This window comes from Phoxinus phoxinus (assembly GCF_949152265.1).
Source record: "Phoxinus phoxinus genome assembly, chromosome: 6".
In the NCBI taxonomy this organism is placed as follows: Eukaryota; Metazoa; Chordata; class Actinopteri; order Cypriniformes; family Leuciscidae; genus Phoxinus; species Phoxinus phoxinus.
In genome coordinates, this window is record NC_136881.1 from 34,141,543 (window position 1) to 34,161,222 (window position 19,680).

Consider the following 19,680-nt stretch of genomic DNA (forward strand, 5'->3'; position numbering starts at 1 on the left):
CATCAAGTACACTAGCATATAACCTCAAAGGGAACACATAGTAAAATATACAGAACCCACACAATTTGATTTCATGTGTTCTTTAGCTATTTTTTCTTGCTCTGGTCGTGTGGCAGCCAGTAGTTTCTCTCAATGTCTCTCCTTTTGATTCACTTCCCACCAGAAAGAACCCTGATCTGTACTATATATATAGACTGTGTATATGTGTAGTGTTGTCAGTCCAAGTGCACATATGTCTCCTGAAACCTGATACTGTGCTCACTAATGCATGTCCGGACTTGATTCACACTATCCATTAGTAACCTGTGTATGTGTGTGTGCAGGCCTGGAGTGAGTCACACTCACTATTAGGTTCCAGAAATGTGTTTGTGTTCATGTGTGTAGTCGAGGTGCATTTGTGATTGTACGCGATTGAATCCATGTGTGTCCTGTCAATCAGAGCTCCGACCAACAGAATAATTCAAGGAAAACAGCTTTCTCTCTCTCTCTATGAACCTTTCTCTTTCTTTTTCTCTTTCGCTTTACTCCATCTCTCACACTGTTTACTCAAATGGAATCAATAAAGCTGCCCGTAATGCTGTAATCAGGGGATTTACTGCGTTCTCGGATCAGTGTAACTACTCTCACCCTTTGGCTACCAGTCGCCTTTTACCTTGATTTAAGACAGGCACTCCAGTGGATGGGGAAGAGCTGATCTTAGATCAGCTTGAAAGCTGTTTATAAAAGCCGACTGAAACGCCAGAGCCAGAGAGTTTATTTCTCTGTACCCAAACAGGGAACCTTTGATTATTTTTGCTGCTCGCTAAAGCATTACTATTGCTTATATACTTGAAGTCAGGGATTTGAACAAACCTCAAACCCTAAGTAATAATATTCAGTGTGTAACCCATCTTGCTTGGTACCTCAAACGCAATTACCTTTACCTTTCTAAGCAACCAGACTTGCTTACTTTATAAATATTGGTGAAAGATCACATTGCACTGAATTAGTGATCGAGCTATCTAAGCCAAATTTACGAACCAGAATATTAATAATTAATATAGCTGCTACGCTCTAGTTCTGTTTTGATCTCGTTTTTATTCTTTCTGTTCTGTTTGCTAGTTAGTTTCAATGACCACTGATTATAATACGCACCTGTTTTTAGTTCTGTTAATCAATTTGTGTGTTTAATCCCTTATTTTCCTCTGTTCATTGTTCACTCGTTTATGTTTGTGTGGTAGACTTTGATTACTGTGTTCTCCTGCGTGTTTCCAAGTAAAGACTGTTGAATTTCCTGCGCGCAATCTTTACAGCCACACGTGACAATAGCAGCCAAAATTACTATTATTAATATTATTATATTGCTGTTGGTATTTATTTCATAATATTAATAATGTAATAATATTATTAAACTGCACTGTGATTATTTTGGTGTTGCTTAATAATAATAATAAACAACACCCTAGCAAGCACTGAGACATCTATCAACTGCATAGCAACGCCCTAGCAACCATCCAAAACATTTACCAACTGCATAGCATAGGGTTGCCACCCGCCCCTTAAAATACGGAATCATCCCGTATTTACAAGTAAGATGATGCGTCCTGTATCAAATCAATAAGGGCAGTATGGATAAAACTAATAGCAAATATATAGAAATCAATTTCGTAGTAGAGAAGCTCATTGCGTGATTGCATTTTAGCGTCTTTGTTTCTATAGCGACTGAGTCTTGTGAACATGCGCTGTAAACCTGCACGTTTTTTAACCCCTTGTGCGCTGTTCGGGTCTTTTCGACCCCAAATGACGTTTGCTGAAATAAATAAAAAATTATCTTTGTCCAAATGGCGTGAGACTTTGCACGGTTGACAACACTTTCTAGATCTACCAAAAATGTCAATAAATTTGAATAATATCTGTTTTTTATGTTAGTGTGGGGGAAAAAAGTCACACTTGTGTTGTTTCAACAAAATGTAATTTTGAAACAACATAATAGTTTTTTTTTTTTTAGGATTTATAGTTTTATGAGGATTTATTATATATTTTTTAATTTAGGCTATATAAAGGATTACATTTTTTTTTATACAAAAACAGTTTTTAATGGGTGTCCCTTATTTCGCCACACGGAAGGTGGCAACCATAGCATAGCAACGCCCTAGCAACCATCCAAAACACCCTAGCATCGTAGTGGTGATTTTTGACCAGGCAAGCATCACTTACATTTTCTTGACAGAACGTGAACGTTTATTTTTTTAATTCTCTGCGCAAAATCAGTGTATTGAGTGAATGTTCAGACGCTTTGTATGGTTCCAGGTGGATTATGCCGTGGGAGAGTTTTTCATGTTTGGATATCTGTCACCCTGCCGAATCTCACTCAGCAAGCAATTTTCGAGACTGTTTGACTCATTTTAAATACTTCACAGTTCTCCTCGAACATGTTTTTTCTTTGAAGCTGACATCTTGTTCTTAGAATAAGTCAATGTTTGTACAAACTGAACTCTGTGTATTTGGTTATTTATGACATCATGCAATATGAGCCCAATCAGCAAGCATTAGCAATGGGTCACTTGCCCACTGTCATTATGTGGGTCATGTGACGTGTGCAGAAAGGAGCAAGACAGATAAAAAATAGAAGCAAGAAGCCTTAACAACATTAGATTAATTATAAAGGCTATGAGGGTGTAGAATATAGCCCCTTTAATACTGCAGAGCTGCCCCTGTGTGTAGCTCTATAGCAGGGATCAGATCACTGTTTTAAGTGTCATGAAATATGCATAGAAGTTTGGACTTCAATAAGCCCATTGATGGAGCTGCATGACAGAGCTCACTCTCTCGCAATATCCTCTAACTCTTTGGCTGTGTTTTTCCAGGAGGGCCCCCTGGTGCAGCTCCTTGAAAGGGCTAATCAAGAGGTTTATGGGGTTCACACACTTATCTCTGACTTTGCTGGAGTTACAATCACTCTCATATCGAATAGGAGACCTCATGGAGCTGGATTTGATATAGGGCCCCATGGCGCAGCTCTGAGATGTGACGTTTTAAGTTTATCAATTCATAAGTGATTTCTGACACTCGCTCTCTCTTTCTAGAAATGTTTCAAGTCATATTTGACCCCAAAATTAAAATGAATTATAAAAATAATAATATCATATGTAGGCTATACTTATGTTTACCACCAATGTTTTGGGAGGTTGCAACACCCTGGCAACCACACAACACAGTTACAGTTACAATCGCTCTCATCTCTGATAGGAGACATGTTTTAAGTCATATTTCACCCCAAAATAAAAACAAAAATGATTTTTTACTATTATTGCTGCGGTTGTAGTTGTTAATACACTTTGATAATAAATCACCATAGATTTAACATTTATTTATTTGCAAAAACCTATTGAAAAAGTCAATTTTAAGAATATTTAGATGCTTGTGTGATATTATTCATAACAAGGACTCTCTTCCCAATTCATTGTCAGTAACATGCTATGAGTTGAAATATATATATATATCGTTTTGTTTTCTGGGGTGAAATATAACTTTTTTTAGTGTGACATTCACTCTTAGAGTAATTTGGAATAATGCTGTGTGTTGTTCCTATAATACCACAAGAGGTATTATGGGAATGAACATGTCCCACACATGCTCAGTCAGCAGAACTCATAGGAACTGAAAAGTTGATGGCATGTTGTTGTATGGTATATATGGTATATGTGTGTGTGTGTGTGTGTGTGTCTCCATTCTTCATATCCATTCTCTTCCACACACACCATCACCCAATCACTGGCTGGTTCTCCTCTCTTCCCGCCCCCTGTTGCTATGGAGACTCAGGAAGTCTTCCTGGTGCCTCAGTGGTTGGGAAATACAGCAACTTCTCCTCGTTCTGTCAGTTCTCACTCACATCTTTATTTTTCCTCTTCTCTCCCAGCCTCTTCATCCTCTTCTCCTGCTCACTGTCATTTCATTCATCCTGCTTATCACATTTCCTATTCCATTTCTCATTATGTCTTTCCTTGTACAATCCTCTTCCTTCTTTATCTGTGTATCTTGATTTTCTGTCCCCTCCTTTTTTGCATGATTTGTTTTTCCTCCTCTGTTTTGCTCTTCACACAGAGCAGTGAATGTCTTGTTGTCCTCCTCCACAACCTCCAGAGTTCTAAATACAAGTTATTGTATTTATTTATGTAGTTTAAACGCTGATCAACACTTAGGCCACTGTTTGTGTGTATATGGTGTAAATATGAATCATCTTGAATTTGCTGCAGGGTCAAGAAGCATATCAGGAAAACATCACATTCTAAGATATACATTTGTGTACAAACACCTGATAAACATTGTAAATATTCACTGCCGATCAAAAGTTTGGAATCATTCATATAAAAAAAAAAAGAAGTCTCTTATGCTCTCTAAGTATGCATTTATTTAAACAAAAATACAGTAAAAACAGTAATGTTGTGAAATATTATTACAATTTAAAATAAATATATATATATATATTATATTTCCATTTGAATATATTTCAAAATACCATTTATTCCTGTGATGCAAAACTACATTTTCAGCATTATTACTCCAGTCATCATTGTCACATGATCCTGAAGAAATCATTCTAATATGTGGATTTGCTGCTCATGGAAAAAAAAAAATCTGGAAAATATTGTCGAAATCGTGATATATATATATATTTTTTATTTTTTTCAACAGCATTTATTTGATAAATACATATTTATTAATTTGATGTTACTGACTTTAAATTTACTTTAAACAGTATGACTGATCAATTTAATGCATTACCCCAAACTTTTGAATATTAGTATATCATGATTTCCACAGAAATATTAAGCAGAACTTCTTAATATTAAAAACAAAAACAAATAAAAATAACATAGACATACATTCTGCTTCTCTATGGTTGATAGTGACTCAGATAATCTGCAAAAAGCACAAACGATGCGCTATTATCATTGTTATAAGTTCAGGGTCTGGGAAAGCGAAAGATGTTTTACATCTGTGAGACGTGATCCGTTTTTAGCCTCCAATTCTTCATGCCATCTGACCCAGATCCTCACCACCCTATTAGTGTGCACCAGTGACCCCCACATATATAAACACAGAGGTCAGCTGCATGTGTGTTTGATGCCCTCAATTACAGATTCAGTCTCAGATTTCAATTACTCACTGCCATGGACTCATGCTAAAGCACGACCAAGAGGGTTCTGGGGGAGATATCTCAACAGGCCCAGCAGTGAGAAACAGTGAGAGACACTGCACATCTGGTGTGTCCTGGCTCCACAGTCTGACCTTGTTGTACCTGGAGAACATACATTCTGACAGGCCTTGTGGGAAAGACATTAAAAGCCTATTAGAAAGATAGCAAAGAGAAATAGAGCCTCCAAACTCTATTTCGTGTAGCTTCCCCCCCCCCCCCCCCCCTTTTTTTTTTTTTTTTTATTTAGAAAAAAAGATTCTAAATGTAAAGAATCTGAGTTTTCTAATTGTAAAGATAAAAAAAAAAAAAACGAATGTTTTCTGCAGCCTTTTGTTTTTGAGTTGGTTGGTGAGTTGACCAATTTCACTGAAATTTTTCTTGGCTTGCAAATGGTAATTTTTAAGATTTAACCCCTTATATTGGCAAATTATATACAAACTATATATAATTTGAAAGCTTACAATCTCAAGTTTACATATTTGGTGACTGAGTTTCAAAATAAATTACAGAGGAGCCGTAATTTATCAATTTGCAACAAGAATATTTTCATACTCCGAAGGCGTGTTCAGACCTTTATTTTGAAATAGTGATGAACATGAACAATCATGAAAGAATGGTAGAAACCTCAGTTTGTTTTCATGCCAAGAGTTCAAAAGATAGCATCCATTCAATTATTTTAGAAAAAAAAGGTCTGAAAATGTTTTAAATATAAAAATAATAATAATAGATTCACAATTTGTGATGTGGCAGCGAGCTATAATGCACATACGTGTTTCTTAGAGGTTGAATTCATTTCAAAATCTGCCAAACTTTTCCCAAACCATCCTATACTTCTGAATAGGATGTCTACTTCATAAATTGTATGAAAATTGTCATAATAATGGTTCAGATCACTCAAACAACATATGGAAATGGAGGCGCCCTTATATGGGCAGTAATGTCAACTAGTGGAAAAGTTTGGTACTGCGCCCAAACAAAATCTCACTGAAAGCTTCTTTTTTGAGATATCAACCTAAAATTTAAAACACAACATGTTCAGATTTTTGGCTTTGATTTTTTTTTGCATTTTTAGAGTCATCCAGGTTTTGAAAATATATATTTTATATAAAATATGAATAATTAAATATTTAACATTGTACATTTTCATAACATTGTACAACTCAAACTTCTATAACTTTTTTTCTGTTTAACTTTCTAAATTTATTTCACTTCTACAAAAATCTGCCAAATGTCTTCTTTAAAACAAGACCAATCTTACATCTATATTCCAAAGCATTCTTGAATTACAACCATTTAAGTTCAGAATGTGCATTTTCATGTCTATTTAAAAAAAGGGGGGTGCCGCTTGGTTTCAAAAGTACTCATAACACAGAATATTACTTGGGTAATTTTGAATCAGACATCTTAACCTTCGGTTCAGTGAGTGAGCAAATAATTCCAGCATATTCAGTGAGTAAGTGAGTAACTAGTTACATCTGTGATTCAGTAACTCCTGTGTTCTGTGTCTGGTTTACCAATTGGTCGATTGTCTCATTAAAATGAACTGTGACAACTGATTCATTCGTTTGTGAATTGCATGTTGGACTGAACACTACCGTTGAAAAGGTTTGGGGTCAGTGGAATGGAATGGAATTTAATGGAATTCATATTTTTCAGCAAGGACATTTTAAATTGATCAAAATTGGCAGGAAATACTTTTGCTATTCATCAAAGAATCCTGGGAAAAATTAAATATCTCACAATATCCACAAAAATATTAAGCAGCACAACTGATATCAACATTGACATAAAACAGTTGTGCATGTGCATTGTTTGTATGCAGTTTTGTTGTTTTTACTGGAGATTTTACAAGTTCTAAAGACTATAAAGAAACTTTTTAAAGAGGAATTACATCTAAACTGTCAAAATTAACATTATTATATTGGCAGGAAACAAGTGGGCTCGGGAAAAGTCTGGAATCAAACTAGCATCTCCACTGAATTTATTAGTATTTTCTTTCTCATGATATACTCTACAGCTTTCCTTTTAATTGTTATGTTGAATGTCATCATTATTACTCGTTTTCATTTAGAGTTTCTTTAACCTCGTTATCTTTGCCTAATATCTTTGTTCTTTGTAATGGTCAGCAATTTGGTTCCCACAACAGCTACTTGTAAACTTTACTCAATCTGTCAGTCCTTGTAAATGTTTCTTACTAATGAGCACAGCCCACCGGGAGTTTCCAGTCAGAGCTCTGGGTCACGTCTGCATGGGAGCAGCTCATGTTGAATCTTCCAGCTTCTGTTGATGCTTTCCAGTAGTTGTTGAACTGAGATTTACATTTGCGATGAAATAACCTGCAGCTGTTTCTACTTCAAATCCCCAAAAGGCAAAAAAAATGTGGAAAGTGACAGAATGTGTATTAGACCACATCAAATCACGTTGTTTACTCTTAAAAATAAAGCTTCTTTATATTCATTGATTGTTCCATGAATAACGTTTAACGTTCATTGAACCTTTCCATTTCACAAAAGGTTATAGTGGAAAAAGGTTCTTCAGATTATTAAAATGTTCTTCAAAAATGGTTCTTTTAAGAACTGTTCACTGAAATGTTCTTTGAGGAACCATATATGGTTCGTCTTTAGCATCACTGCGGGAAATGAAACCCTTTTGAAACCTTTATTTTTAGTGTATGTTGCATTTCATTTTTGTGAATCATTTTAAACTGTCAGTGAATCGTTTCTAAACTCTGATTCAACAGTTAATTCGTTAAATCATGAAAAAATATCCATGTGGCATTTTTCATATATAATTTTTTGTGTGTGTAAATGTTATGCATCTAAATAGTGCTCTTTTGTACTATTGCTGGTATTATTATGAGTTGATGGTGTCTTTTATCATCTAGTTTGTCGTTTACGTGTTGTGTTTCTTACGTCTTCCCACAGATGCAGATTCTTGACAAGTTCCCAATCGAGGGAGGGCAGAAAGATCCCAAAAAACGGATTATCCCTTTTCTTCCAGGTGATTTTGGGAGGAATTTGTCCTCCCCTTCTTCTCCTCTGCACACACACACACACACACACACACACACACAAATACACAGACCTGCAAAAACATACTGTCAGCAGATCTGTCCACAATAAGTCATGGTTATGCTGGGACAGGGTCGTGCTTCCGTTCTTGACTCACACACACACACACACACACACACACACACACACACACACACACACACACACACACACACACACACACACACACACACACACACACACTCACACACACACACTCGCACACACACACACACACACACACACACACACACACACACACACACACACACACACACACACACACACACACACACACACACACACACACACACACACACACACACACACACACTGGGAACAGGCACACGAGTCATTGAGATGAGCAGCGCCGTTCCCTGAGAACAGGAGCCATCAATAAGAAGAAAAAGAGAAGAGCGAGACGGAGACACAGAGAGATCGAGACACGTTTTCCTTGCTGACGCGGCTGTTCTATTCCCTGGACATGTATTGTCATCCAGCGGTCCCTCTGATGCTCTCTGTTTGTTCTCACATCCTTCAGTATGAACACAAAAAACTCAGATGATCACTGGCTCCATTGGATTATTTACTGGAATGCAATGTATTTGGTTGGATTACTATAATATTAAGTGGATTATAAAACCATTTGCAGCCGTTGTAAGGGAATATCAGGGTGTCAAGTGTCAAACCATTAAATCTATGCACTGTCTCCATTTAATTCCTGTCTGATTATGGGACTCCACTGGGACAGTAAAGAGGGACAGATCAGATTTTTTTTTAGAGATACACAGATTACATCCATGCACTAGCAATACTTTTGTATTGATTTTCTGTTGTTAAAAGGCGTATTAATACAGTATTTTATACCTTAGAATATATATCAAGACTTCTATAAACGTACATTTTTGTGATATTTTCCTCAATATTTTTGAACATTTTCCTTGAAGTTAATGGTTTATATCTTGAAAACTTCATACAGCAACCTTTAGATACCCTCCTTCTTTAAATTCAACAGGTCTTTACGTCAGTTTTTTTTTTAAATAAAAAAACTGCACATACAGTGATAGAATATGAGAATGAACAGATGAAGGTGAATATACAGTTGCTTTATAAATGTTTGTTTCATAAGGAATTCATTCTGAGTATCTCTCAGTTTTTACTTGAGAATAAACAGCTTGAGACAGGAGAGCGTGACAGCTGGAGTTTGGTGCTACGTGGCGATCTTATCTCCTCCAAACGTCTGAATCTGATTAAGATGTTCCAGATCTCAAGAAGAACACATGGCGGCTCTCTTCAGCTGCTCATGTTTCTGAACACTGTCTGATGGGTTATTATAAAATGTGCTGGGTTTTGCTTACACCAGTGAGCAGGACTCCACAATAAAGTTTTTTTCCCAATCGGGCCAGTACTTAACATTTTCACTGGCTTGGTTAAGTCGCATATTTTTCTATGTGCATATTTGTGTGTATATCCGTTTATATCATATTTTACGCACTGTAAACATTTTATTTTCTTATTTTTCTCATTTTTTATTATATTTTCAAAAAGCAGTAATGTTACTTTGTGACAGAATATAATTATTTCTGGAAAGCAATGGAATACAATGCAACAGGTTTATTTATGATTTTCCAATGCATTCTAAATGCTTTCCAAACTGTCATTCAAATTATTTTTCCAATGTCAACACATTTCTATTTTTCAATGTCAACCCCCCCCCCCATTATACTTACATGATCTTGTGAATTAGACCACATATTTGACTCTACCTTTTATTTTAAAGGCAAAATCCTATTCCGACGAAGTCATGTGAGAGACGTGGCCATGAAAAGACTACGCTTTATTGACGACTATTGCAGAGTAAGTCGCTCTTTTCTTTTCTTCCTTCCTCTTTGTCTGTGCTTTTGTGTTTTGTCCTCGTTTATTTTCTTATCAAACATGTGTAAGCTGTATTACTTTATGTAGAAAACCATTCAACTGTGAGTGGTTCTTTATAAGCCTTTTCCATTGACAAACACTGTGTGTGTCACATGTTGTTATGGGGAAGTGTTGCTCACACGCATACGTGTGTGTGTGTTCAGCACATGGTGTTAAGAACATCATTAAGAGTGTGGCATGGCATTGGCATTCCTCAGGGTTCAATATTAAGCCCCTTTTTGTTCTGTACTGATATTCTTTGGACTACATTCCAGCTGTTCAAAGAAGAATTACCTAAAATAAATCATTTTAAATCCATTCAAAAAGGATAAATACTTATTTAATTATTATTTAACAGCTACAGAAAACATTAATTATAATATATATATATATATATATATATATATGTGTGTGTGTGTGTGTGTGTGTGTGTGTATATATTTATATATTATTAATAGCATACAATGTATTTAAGGGTGGGCGGCTTTCTAATATGCATACACTGACCAACTTGTTTAATAAATGACAAAAAAGATTGTATAGAAACTATTAAGAACATTCAAGACCCCTTGGCCTTTTGTTTCGACTTCCTCTAGTGGGTTTTAAGCCTTAAATAGTGTTGTCAGATCCCCGCAAACCACAAATCTCACCCTAAGCAACGGTGCTGCATTTTATGCATGTTCACCACGTCAGGTTTTGAGAGTGAATTTGCCTCATTATCAGAGAATATCTGCCATCTTGTTGAAATATGATAATGCTATTACACCAAACAGACACTTGCACTTATTCATCATGTCTACAGTCACGTTTACTTTGCCAATAGCTATAGGTTACTGAATTACACCCTTAAGATTAGTTTGTGGGATTTTAACGACTTGTTTCTTCCTCCGCTCTATTTCTCCCTCTCTTTATCTTTTCCCTTCGAGTGTCTTGTCTCTTTTCCTTCCCTTCCCCCTCCTTCCTGATGGAATAGAGCCCACTTTTTTTTTAAACAATCCACACACACACACACACACACACACACACACGCACGCACGCACGCACGCACGCACGCACGCACACACACACACACACACACACACACACACGCACACACACACACAGTGGATGTAAACAAACAAACACACACACACAAGTGGAGAGCAGCTGTTAAACTGAGCTGAGATAGTGAGATAGGCAGCATTATGGGATGTCTTGAAAGACTGCTGTTGTGACAACAATCTCCATGACATCCACACAAAGGACATTAAAAATACGCTTCTAAAAAATAGAACATAGAATTAATCTTAATGCAAATGTGTCCTTCAGATGCCCATTTATAATGTCAATCGATTAAAAGATGAATGCAATACATTTCTAATTTGCTGCATATGTAAATATTTGATTAGAATATTAGATTAGATTGATTAGATTAGATCAGATGCCCCTAAATAAAGACAACTCAAAGACTTTGTTTATAAAGACTGAATAATATTAATTGGCAAAAAAAGTAAAGATAAAGATAAAAGTAAATACATATTTTATTTTAGTTCAATATTGAGTAAAAAAATAATAATCACAGTAAATTAAAGGACTACATTGACATCCCTATTTAACATTTATTTTAATCAACCTTTAATTATGTGACAGTTGCTTATATGACAATTTGATAACTAACTTCCTCCAGATTTCCTCTGTCCTTTCAGTGTAGAACCCATCAACATCCTTCCGAGAGAGAGAGAGAGAGAGAGAGAGAGAGAGAGAAAGAGAGAAAGAGAGAGAGAGGGATGTGTCTTTGAAGGGCTTAAACGTAGGATGTTTACCAGCTATTTCCTGAAAGCTTTAATTAGATCTCCATTTAATTGCATTGTGTTCTTCAAAGATAAATAAACAACAGCGTTTACTCCAGGGATTCTTCAGAGGAGTTGTCTCTCTCTCTCTCTTTCCTTTTTATTTTCCTCTGTTCTTTCGCTAATTTTCAAATGTTTGAGAGCTTTGAAAGCAGTTGAAACACATAATGAATTTGTTAGACAAACATTTATGCAGTTTGTTGAAGCAAAATGGCGTCTTTAGAATCCCATTCAAGTATTTTAAACTAAAATCACTTTCTTTCTAGTATTGTTTTAGTAAAAAAAAAAAAAACTCCTTGAGGTTCATTACATTTACATGTATTCGAGGTTCATTACATTTACATGTATTCATTATGCAGACTTGAATACACCTTGTCTGTGGTGATGTTTTAATTTGCTTAATTAAAAAGATTTTTCCTTTTCGTCATCTTAGACATCCGATCCTTATGGAGATTTCAAAAGGAAACAACGTTTGGTATAGTTGTGGATTCATTAGTCTGCTGTGTTTCTGGGTGGTTGTCTTGATGTTTTGAGTCTGATTGTCCGGTTTCATGTTCTTTCTTTCTTGTCAGGCGCTGGTCCGGCTTCCTCCGCAGATATCGCAGAGTGAGGAAGTTCTCCGCTTCTTCGAGACCAAACCAGATGATATCAGCCCTCCCGTAGAGTGAGTGTCACACAGACCTTCACAAACCTATGTCTGCACACTCTCCCACCGACAGAAAATAAAAAGCTGCAATTTTCTAGGCCAATATAACTAGGAACTATACTCTCATTCCTGCGTAATAATCAAGGAACTGTGCTGTCGTACCAGCAGGAGCAATGATATTACAAACTTAGTGCCAGTCACGTTGGAAGTTACCAAGCTGGGGACTATTTTCAGGCGCTGCGTAATATCATTGCGCTGCTGGTACGTCAGCAAGTTCCTTGATTATTACGCAGGAATGAGAGTATAGTTCCTAGTCATATTGGCCCAGAAAAACGCAACTTTTGATTTTCTGTTGGTTTTAGTACACGATGTAACTACAGAAGAGTCAAGTTTTAAATAGGAAAAATATCTAAACTCTTTGGTCATTTTTTTGAGAGAGATGCTAACGGTCTAATCAGATTCAATGCTCTATGCTAAGCTATGCTAAAAGTGCTACTGCCAGACCCGGAGATCGGCTGAATGGATTCGAAAACGCTAACTCTAAGGGAGTTGGAAAATTAGCCTATTTCCAAAAAAAGTGGAGTGTTCCTTTAAGGCACACTGCACTATACTATATACTGAATACTATTTTTTAAAGTCCCACTGTAGTCAATAATTGTATCACTTAAAACTCATATTTGATCACCAAAATGACACATTTAAAAGTTTTTCCTTTAAAAAAAAATTCTTCATGCCTTTAAATAGCTCGAATGATACACCCTTGCTTAAAGGATAATTCCGGTATTTAACACCTTGAGTCTATATTGTAGTTTGTTTTGGATGAACAAGAGTGGTGGACAACATTTTTTTGACAATGGTTCCTCTCTCGAGTTTTTGACTATAAAAGAATTGGCCATGGACCCATTTAACATTGGAGTCAATGTGCATGTCCGAAAATGTCATTAAAACAACCTTTAACATTAGTTTTCAAAACTGTGCAACTCACCGAGTGATTAGTGATGTTAGTTGATGTTCCAGAAACAAAAAGTGTTGCGAAATACAGTTTCTGTCGTGTTTTATTCGTCATTTTCGAGCACTCAGTCCTTCAACAGAATTCAATGGGATTTTACAAAATGACGAATAAAACACGACAGAAACTGTATTTCGCAACACTTTTTGTTTCTGGAACATCAACTAACATCACTAATCACTCGGTGAGTTTAACAGTTTTGTAAACGAACATTATTGGCTGTTTTAATGACATTTTCGGACATGCACATTGACTCCAATGTTAAATGGGTCCATGGCCAATTCTTTTATAGTCAAAAACTCGAGAGAGGAACCATTGTCAAAAAAATGTTGTCCACCACTCTTGTTCATCCAAAACAAACTACAATATAGACTCAAGGTGTTAAATACCGGAATTATCCTTTAATTTAGTAAACGCGGATTTATGAATATGCTAATTAGCCCCGCCTCCACTCATTCACACCAGCTCAGAGATTCACTCGGTCAACTTACTGAGGTAAACGCTGCACAATGGTATCGCTCTTTAGGACACCCGACAGTAATTAATATGATTAGCCTTTTGCTTGACTACGTTATCAAACAACTAATAATGTGTTGCTAATGTTACACAAACCATGTTCCCGTTCGCCATCTCAAAGTCAGACATCTGGCTTCTTAAAATCAGCATCAGTAGAAACGCTTTGAACCACAAAGGCATATATTTCATCAGCATCGTAATATACATCATATACATAATTCACCTGATATAAAAAAATATAAAATATACCGGGATAACCTGCCATCCATCGAGACTCCCCTGCTAGTTCGCCGTTAATGATATGCTAAAGCCCGCCCCCCTCGTGATGTGATTGGTTACAAGGTTCGTCAGAAACACCAGCGATTTCAAACCGCGTTTTTGAGACTCTCTTTGGTTCGCTGCCCTTTTAGGGAGAAAATACTCAGCAATGTTGTTGACTCGTGAATTTGCACATTGTTTGTCTTAAAGCATATTAAAAACACCACTTAGACAAATAAACAACATTAAAAGCTTGATTTACACCACAGGGGGACTATTTATTGTAGCACTGGAAATGGAAGATGGGTGAATTGCATTGTGGGATACAGTATTCCATGCACGACTTTGTTTATATCATCTGGACATTCGATGTGCTGATGACATGCTGCATTCTGTGCTAACAAATGGACGTGCATGATTTCTCACACTCCCACACACTCTGAATGGTGTTGTGTAAATCTTAAAGCCTCCTGCTGTATTTACATACTTTTCTTTGATTAGCTCTGTAAAAATGTTCATAATTTGGCTCTCGAGAATGTCACATCTTCAGTGTAAGAGAATCTGTGTGGGTTTCAGCAGAGGTGCAAATGTGTTTCTATGTGTGAAACAGAAAAAGACAGAGATTTTCTTCATTCTCCAGCTTTAAGTTACTCCCATCTCGACACATTTTTAATCACAATGATGCGATGGGATTGTTTGATTAACACTGGTGTGGATATGCACAGACTTTCCCTAGGCTGGTCCATAATTAGCTCCTGTGAATCCCATGAAAATTCCAGCCAAAAGAATTAACCTACAAAATGAATAGAGAAGGAGAAGCCCATGTTAGGAATAATTCATTTGTTATATACGCTACCATTCAAAAGTTTGAGGTCAGTAAGATCATTAAAAAAAACTTTTGTCAATGGCTACCATTAACTGTCTTGTTACCAACATTCTTCAAAATATCTTCTTTTGTGTTCAACCGAAGAAAGAAACTCATGGTTTGGAACAACTTGAGGGTCAGTAAATGATGACATAATTTAAATTTTTTGAGTGAACTATTCCTTTAAAATAAATAATCGTTTTATTCAGCAACGACATGTTAAAGTAATCAAAAGTGACAGTGGTGACATATAATGTTACAAAAAAATCAATTTCAAATAAATGCAGTTCTTTAAATTTCAAAGAATATTTTAAAAAATGTATCATGGTTTCCACAGAAATATGAAGCATTTAAAATTTTAAGCAAGTAACATTGCCAGTTTTCAACATTGATACAAATAAGAAATGTGTCTTTAAAGACATTTCTTGAGAAATATATTCTAAAATATATTATAATAGGATGGATGGAAAGGTCCAAAACAGAAAAAAAGGTAATTACGACTTTTTATTATTACGAGTTTATTATAGAAACAGAATTATGAGATGAACTAAGAATTCTGAGGAATTTTTTTTTTTTTGCGCAATATAAACAAATATTCCATGGCATAATCAAGCTTCCATAAAAAACAGTTATTTTAAATTGTAATATTTCACAATATTACTGTTTTTACTGTATTTTTGGTCAAAGAAAATGTAGCCTTGGTGAACATGAGAGACTTCTTTCAAAAACAATACAAATCCTACTGACTATTAACTTTTGAACGGTAGTGTACATATACTGTACAAAGTAATTATTAAATAAAGTATATATATATTTCAATTATTTATTTATTTATTTTCATTAATTTATTTTAAAATAATAAAAGGCACCATAAACGTAGTACAAATGACTTAAGTTTTTTTTTTGAGTGCATATTTAAATGGTAATTGTCTGCCTCTCACGCTGTTGGATTGTTTTTGTAATCTCATGTAGGCAGCCTTGTTTGCTGTAGTAGTGGAACAAAAAAAGAAAAAAAGAACACAAGCCTGTAACCATTTTACTTTCATCCTTGTGTCTTTTCTCTTGCACCTTTTCTGTACCCGGAGCTGTCCGTCACATACTTCTTACAAATTCCCTGCTTTTCTTTCCCTCAGTGTGAATTTCTCCCTAGTGATATGAAGTAGGCAATCTATTTTCATGTTCAAAACACATTCATCATATGCTGCAGTGGCTACACACAACCACACACACACACACACACACACACACACACACACACACACACACACACACACACACACACACACACACACACACACACACACACACACACACACACACACACACACACACTGCTCACTCTTTACAATCATAAAAAACAACAACTTCGTTTTGTCTGTCATCTACAGTGCATCCTTGAACACTCTCCTGATTTTATGTTGCTGCTCGTCTGTGGACAGTTCTTTATATTATAACAGTCAAAGTCCATGACAGTAAAATATGAGCGTGTGTGTGCTTGTGTTTACGTGTGTGTGTGTGTGTGTAGTATAGGTGTCCTTGTATGCGTGTGTGCTCTAGGTGGGCGAAAACATACCTCACAGAATGTTATAATCAAGGACTTACATTTAAAATATACTGAATGTCTTAATGTCTAAAATCTCTTCAGTGTCAAGTGATCCTTCAGAATCATTCAACTATGCTGATTTACTGCTCAAGAAACATTTCTTATTAATATCAATGTTAACTCGCCATTGACAGAATTTTTCATCATTTATGACACAACGCTTCCTGCCTAACATTACCGAATGAAATGTCGAACCCATGAAGAGGTAAATGACTGTACAAAGTTTGGGGGACTTGATGGACTCTATCTACTCCATCGATGTTTTTATCATCTTTCTGAATCTGATCCGGATGTACAGTAGTGTGTGTGACAAAAGCATAATTTTCTCTGCTTTTTGCTAAAAAAAAATTTAAACAGAGGCTCTGTTCTTTCTTTTGATATATTGTATGTTCCGGTATTCATAAAAATAAAAAAATCTTCTGGGGGGTATGTCATTTTTGTGAAAATTATCAAAAATGCTGGCTTGAAACTTAAAGGGGTCATATGATGGTTCTAAAAAGACCATTATTTTGTGTATTTGGTTTAATGCAATGTGTTTACGCGGTTTTAGATAAAAAAAGTCATTATTTTACACATACTCTACAGTATTGTTGATTTTTTTATGATATTTTGATGAATAGAAAGTTTAAAAAGAACAGCATTTATTTGAAATAAAACTTTTTCATTGCATTATAAATATCTTTATCGTCACTTTTGATCAATTTAATGTGTCCTTCCTGAAATAAAGAATGAATTAATGGAAGCTTGTTTCCGCCACGGAATAACACATGAAAAAGGTCATTGCAATTTCATATCTTACAGTTCTGAGAAAAAAGTCAGAATTGAGTGATATAAACTTACAATTACATGGAGAGACACGAAAGTGAGATAAAAAGTTGCAATTACCTTTTTTTATTTTTATTCTGTGGATTTATTAACTCATAATCCATATAAAAGTTATATTTGTTGCCGCACTAGTCTGTTCATTTAAATCACTAAGCTTTAAATGCATGGCGTCTGTTCCTGTCATCAGTTTTGAGGCTGTTTCTCTTTATCTGTTTTAGTGGTTTATGCACCTGATGTTTGGAAACTGACTATCTGGACTCTCATGATGCTGTGATGTGTTATTCAAATATCCAAGTGTTAATTGTCAGCGCTCCATTAGAACAGACACATTGCTGCTAATAGCTAAACAGCCTAATGTCACTTACCTTTGCAGGTGGATTTGATATGGCGCTTGTTAGTGTGTGTGTGTGTGTGTGTGTGTGTGTGTGTGTGTGTGTGTGTGTGTGTGTGTGTGTGTGTGTGTGTGTGTGTGTGTGTGTGTGTGTGTGTGCGTGTGTGTGTGTGCACAGTCTACAGACTGTGCCCTACAGTGAGCTGTGTGTGATTGGTGGATTTGTATCAGGCTAAGCTTAATGAGAAATGCACTACACCATTTCTTCTGAGGTTTCCGGATTGGCGGGAAGGCCGTTAACAATCCTAATGCAGGAACTATTGCACCGCAAATTGCTTCAAAGGAGCATACCAAGTTGATTATTGTTACGAAAACAAACAAAATGACGAATACTGATGAAGAAATCAAGATCCGAGTGGATACAAGTTAGAACAGGTTAATTTCTTTACACACCTGGGTAGTCGAGTCGTGAAGAAAGAGGAAGAAAGGCGAATCTAGGCTAGTGTATTAGAAAGTTGTTACGAATTCTAATGGACAAAAATGAGCAGGTGTACAAATGGCTAGAACAAAGAGCAGATTACTGAATCGCATTGGCGTAAACCCCGCAATTTACGCTATTTTGGTCATGTAATGGAGGCATGAAGGAATGAAGGCAGCATCATGACAGGGGTAGTGCTAGGTTTCAGAAGTCGTGGAAGACTGAGAATATGCTGGCAGGATGATATTACGACATTGACTGGTCTGTCTGGAGCTGGCTTGTTTCATGCCATACGAGACAGAAGACTGGTCATTGCTTTCTAATCCATGCAGCGAACCACCGGCAAACGGCAATGGCAAACTGACATGTCAAGCTAGACGAGTACGTCTCTCAGTCTCAGATATACGGCTTGAATCACTTGGAGACCAGCAGTTAGTAAATCAAAATGAAACAGGGACCCTGATGTTTAAGAGAGTGTGTCTGTGAGTGTGCATCCTATCAGCGATCAGTCTCTGTATGTGTTTGACTGGCAGTAGATATATTTGGCCACACAAGTGTATGTATCTTTCGGTACAGTATTCTCTAGAAGTAGCATACATTATACATTCAATGTGCTGAACAGCATGGTGTGATTTCACAGATGTGTGTGATTCTTAACTTGTGTGAGACACTTGGATTGGTTTAAGTCTATAAGTCCACGTTCCACGATGGTCCGCGTGACGTAGTTTTCGTCATCAGGAGGGTCCGCGGATGCCCAATTTTTGTGTCCCCGTGGACAGTGCTCTTGTGCGAGCGACTTGAGCGCTTGAAAACAAAGTCCACTAGATGCCGAACGCGTCTTTTTCCACACGTTGGCCATGTCCCAAATGGCCCACTTCATGTGCACTTGATAACAAGATCATAGGGTGTCCCATTTGTCATTGGAGGTTTCAGAAGGGTACTCATGAGCGCCCCCCTTCGTGGCCGATATGCACCCTCGATGCACACTTTTGGCGAGCCCGCACTGAAGCGAGCTCCACTGCAGACTTCTAGTTGAGTCAACGTGGCATTATTTCACGAAAGTGTGGATTCGGAGTAAGATTGCGAGGGCTTAGGGTTCCATTTGGGACCAGGCCTTTGAAAGGACAGAGCGGAATGTGGAAAATGAAGTATAACCGGGCCTTTAAAGCCACACTCA

At 36.5% G+C, this 19,680-nt stretch overlaps 1 protein-coding gene across 6 annotated transcripts in view; it reads left to right on the plus strand.

Annotated features, from left to right (window-relative positions):
- Positions 1 to 19,680, plus strand: part of sh3pxd2aa (SH3 and PX domains 2Aa) — a 107,438-nt gene that overhangs the window by 34,713 nt on the left and 53,045 nt on the right. For all 6 annotated transcript variants that reach the window (XM_079614726.1, XM_079614728.1, XM_079614725.1 and 3 more), the window contains exons 3-5: positions 8,104 to 8,179; positions 10,010 to 10,086; positions 12,545 to 12,636. In XM_079614726.1, coding sequence (XP_079470852.1) covers positions 8,104 to 8,179; positions 10,010 to 10,086; positions 12,545 to 12,636 — 245 coding nt within the window. The remainder of the gene's footprint in view (positions 1 to 8,103; positions 8,180 to 10,009; positions 10,087 to 12,544; positions 12,637 to 19,680) is intronic.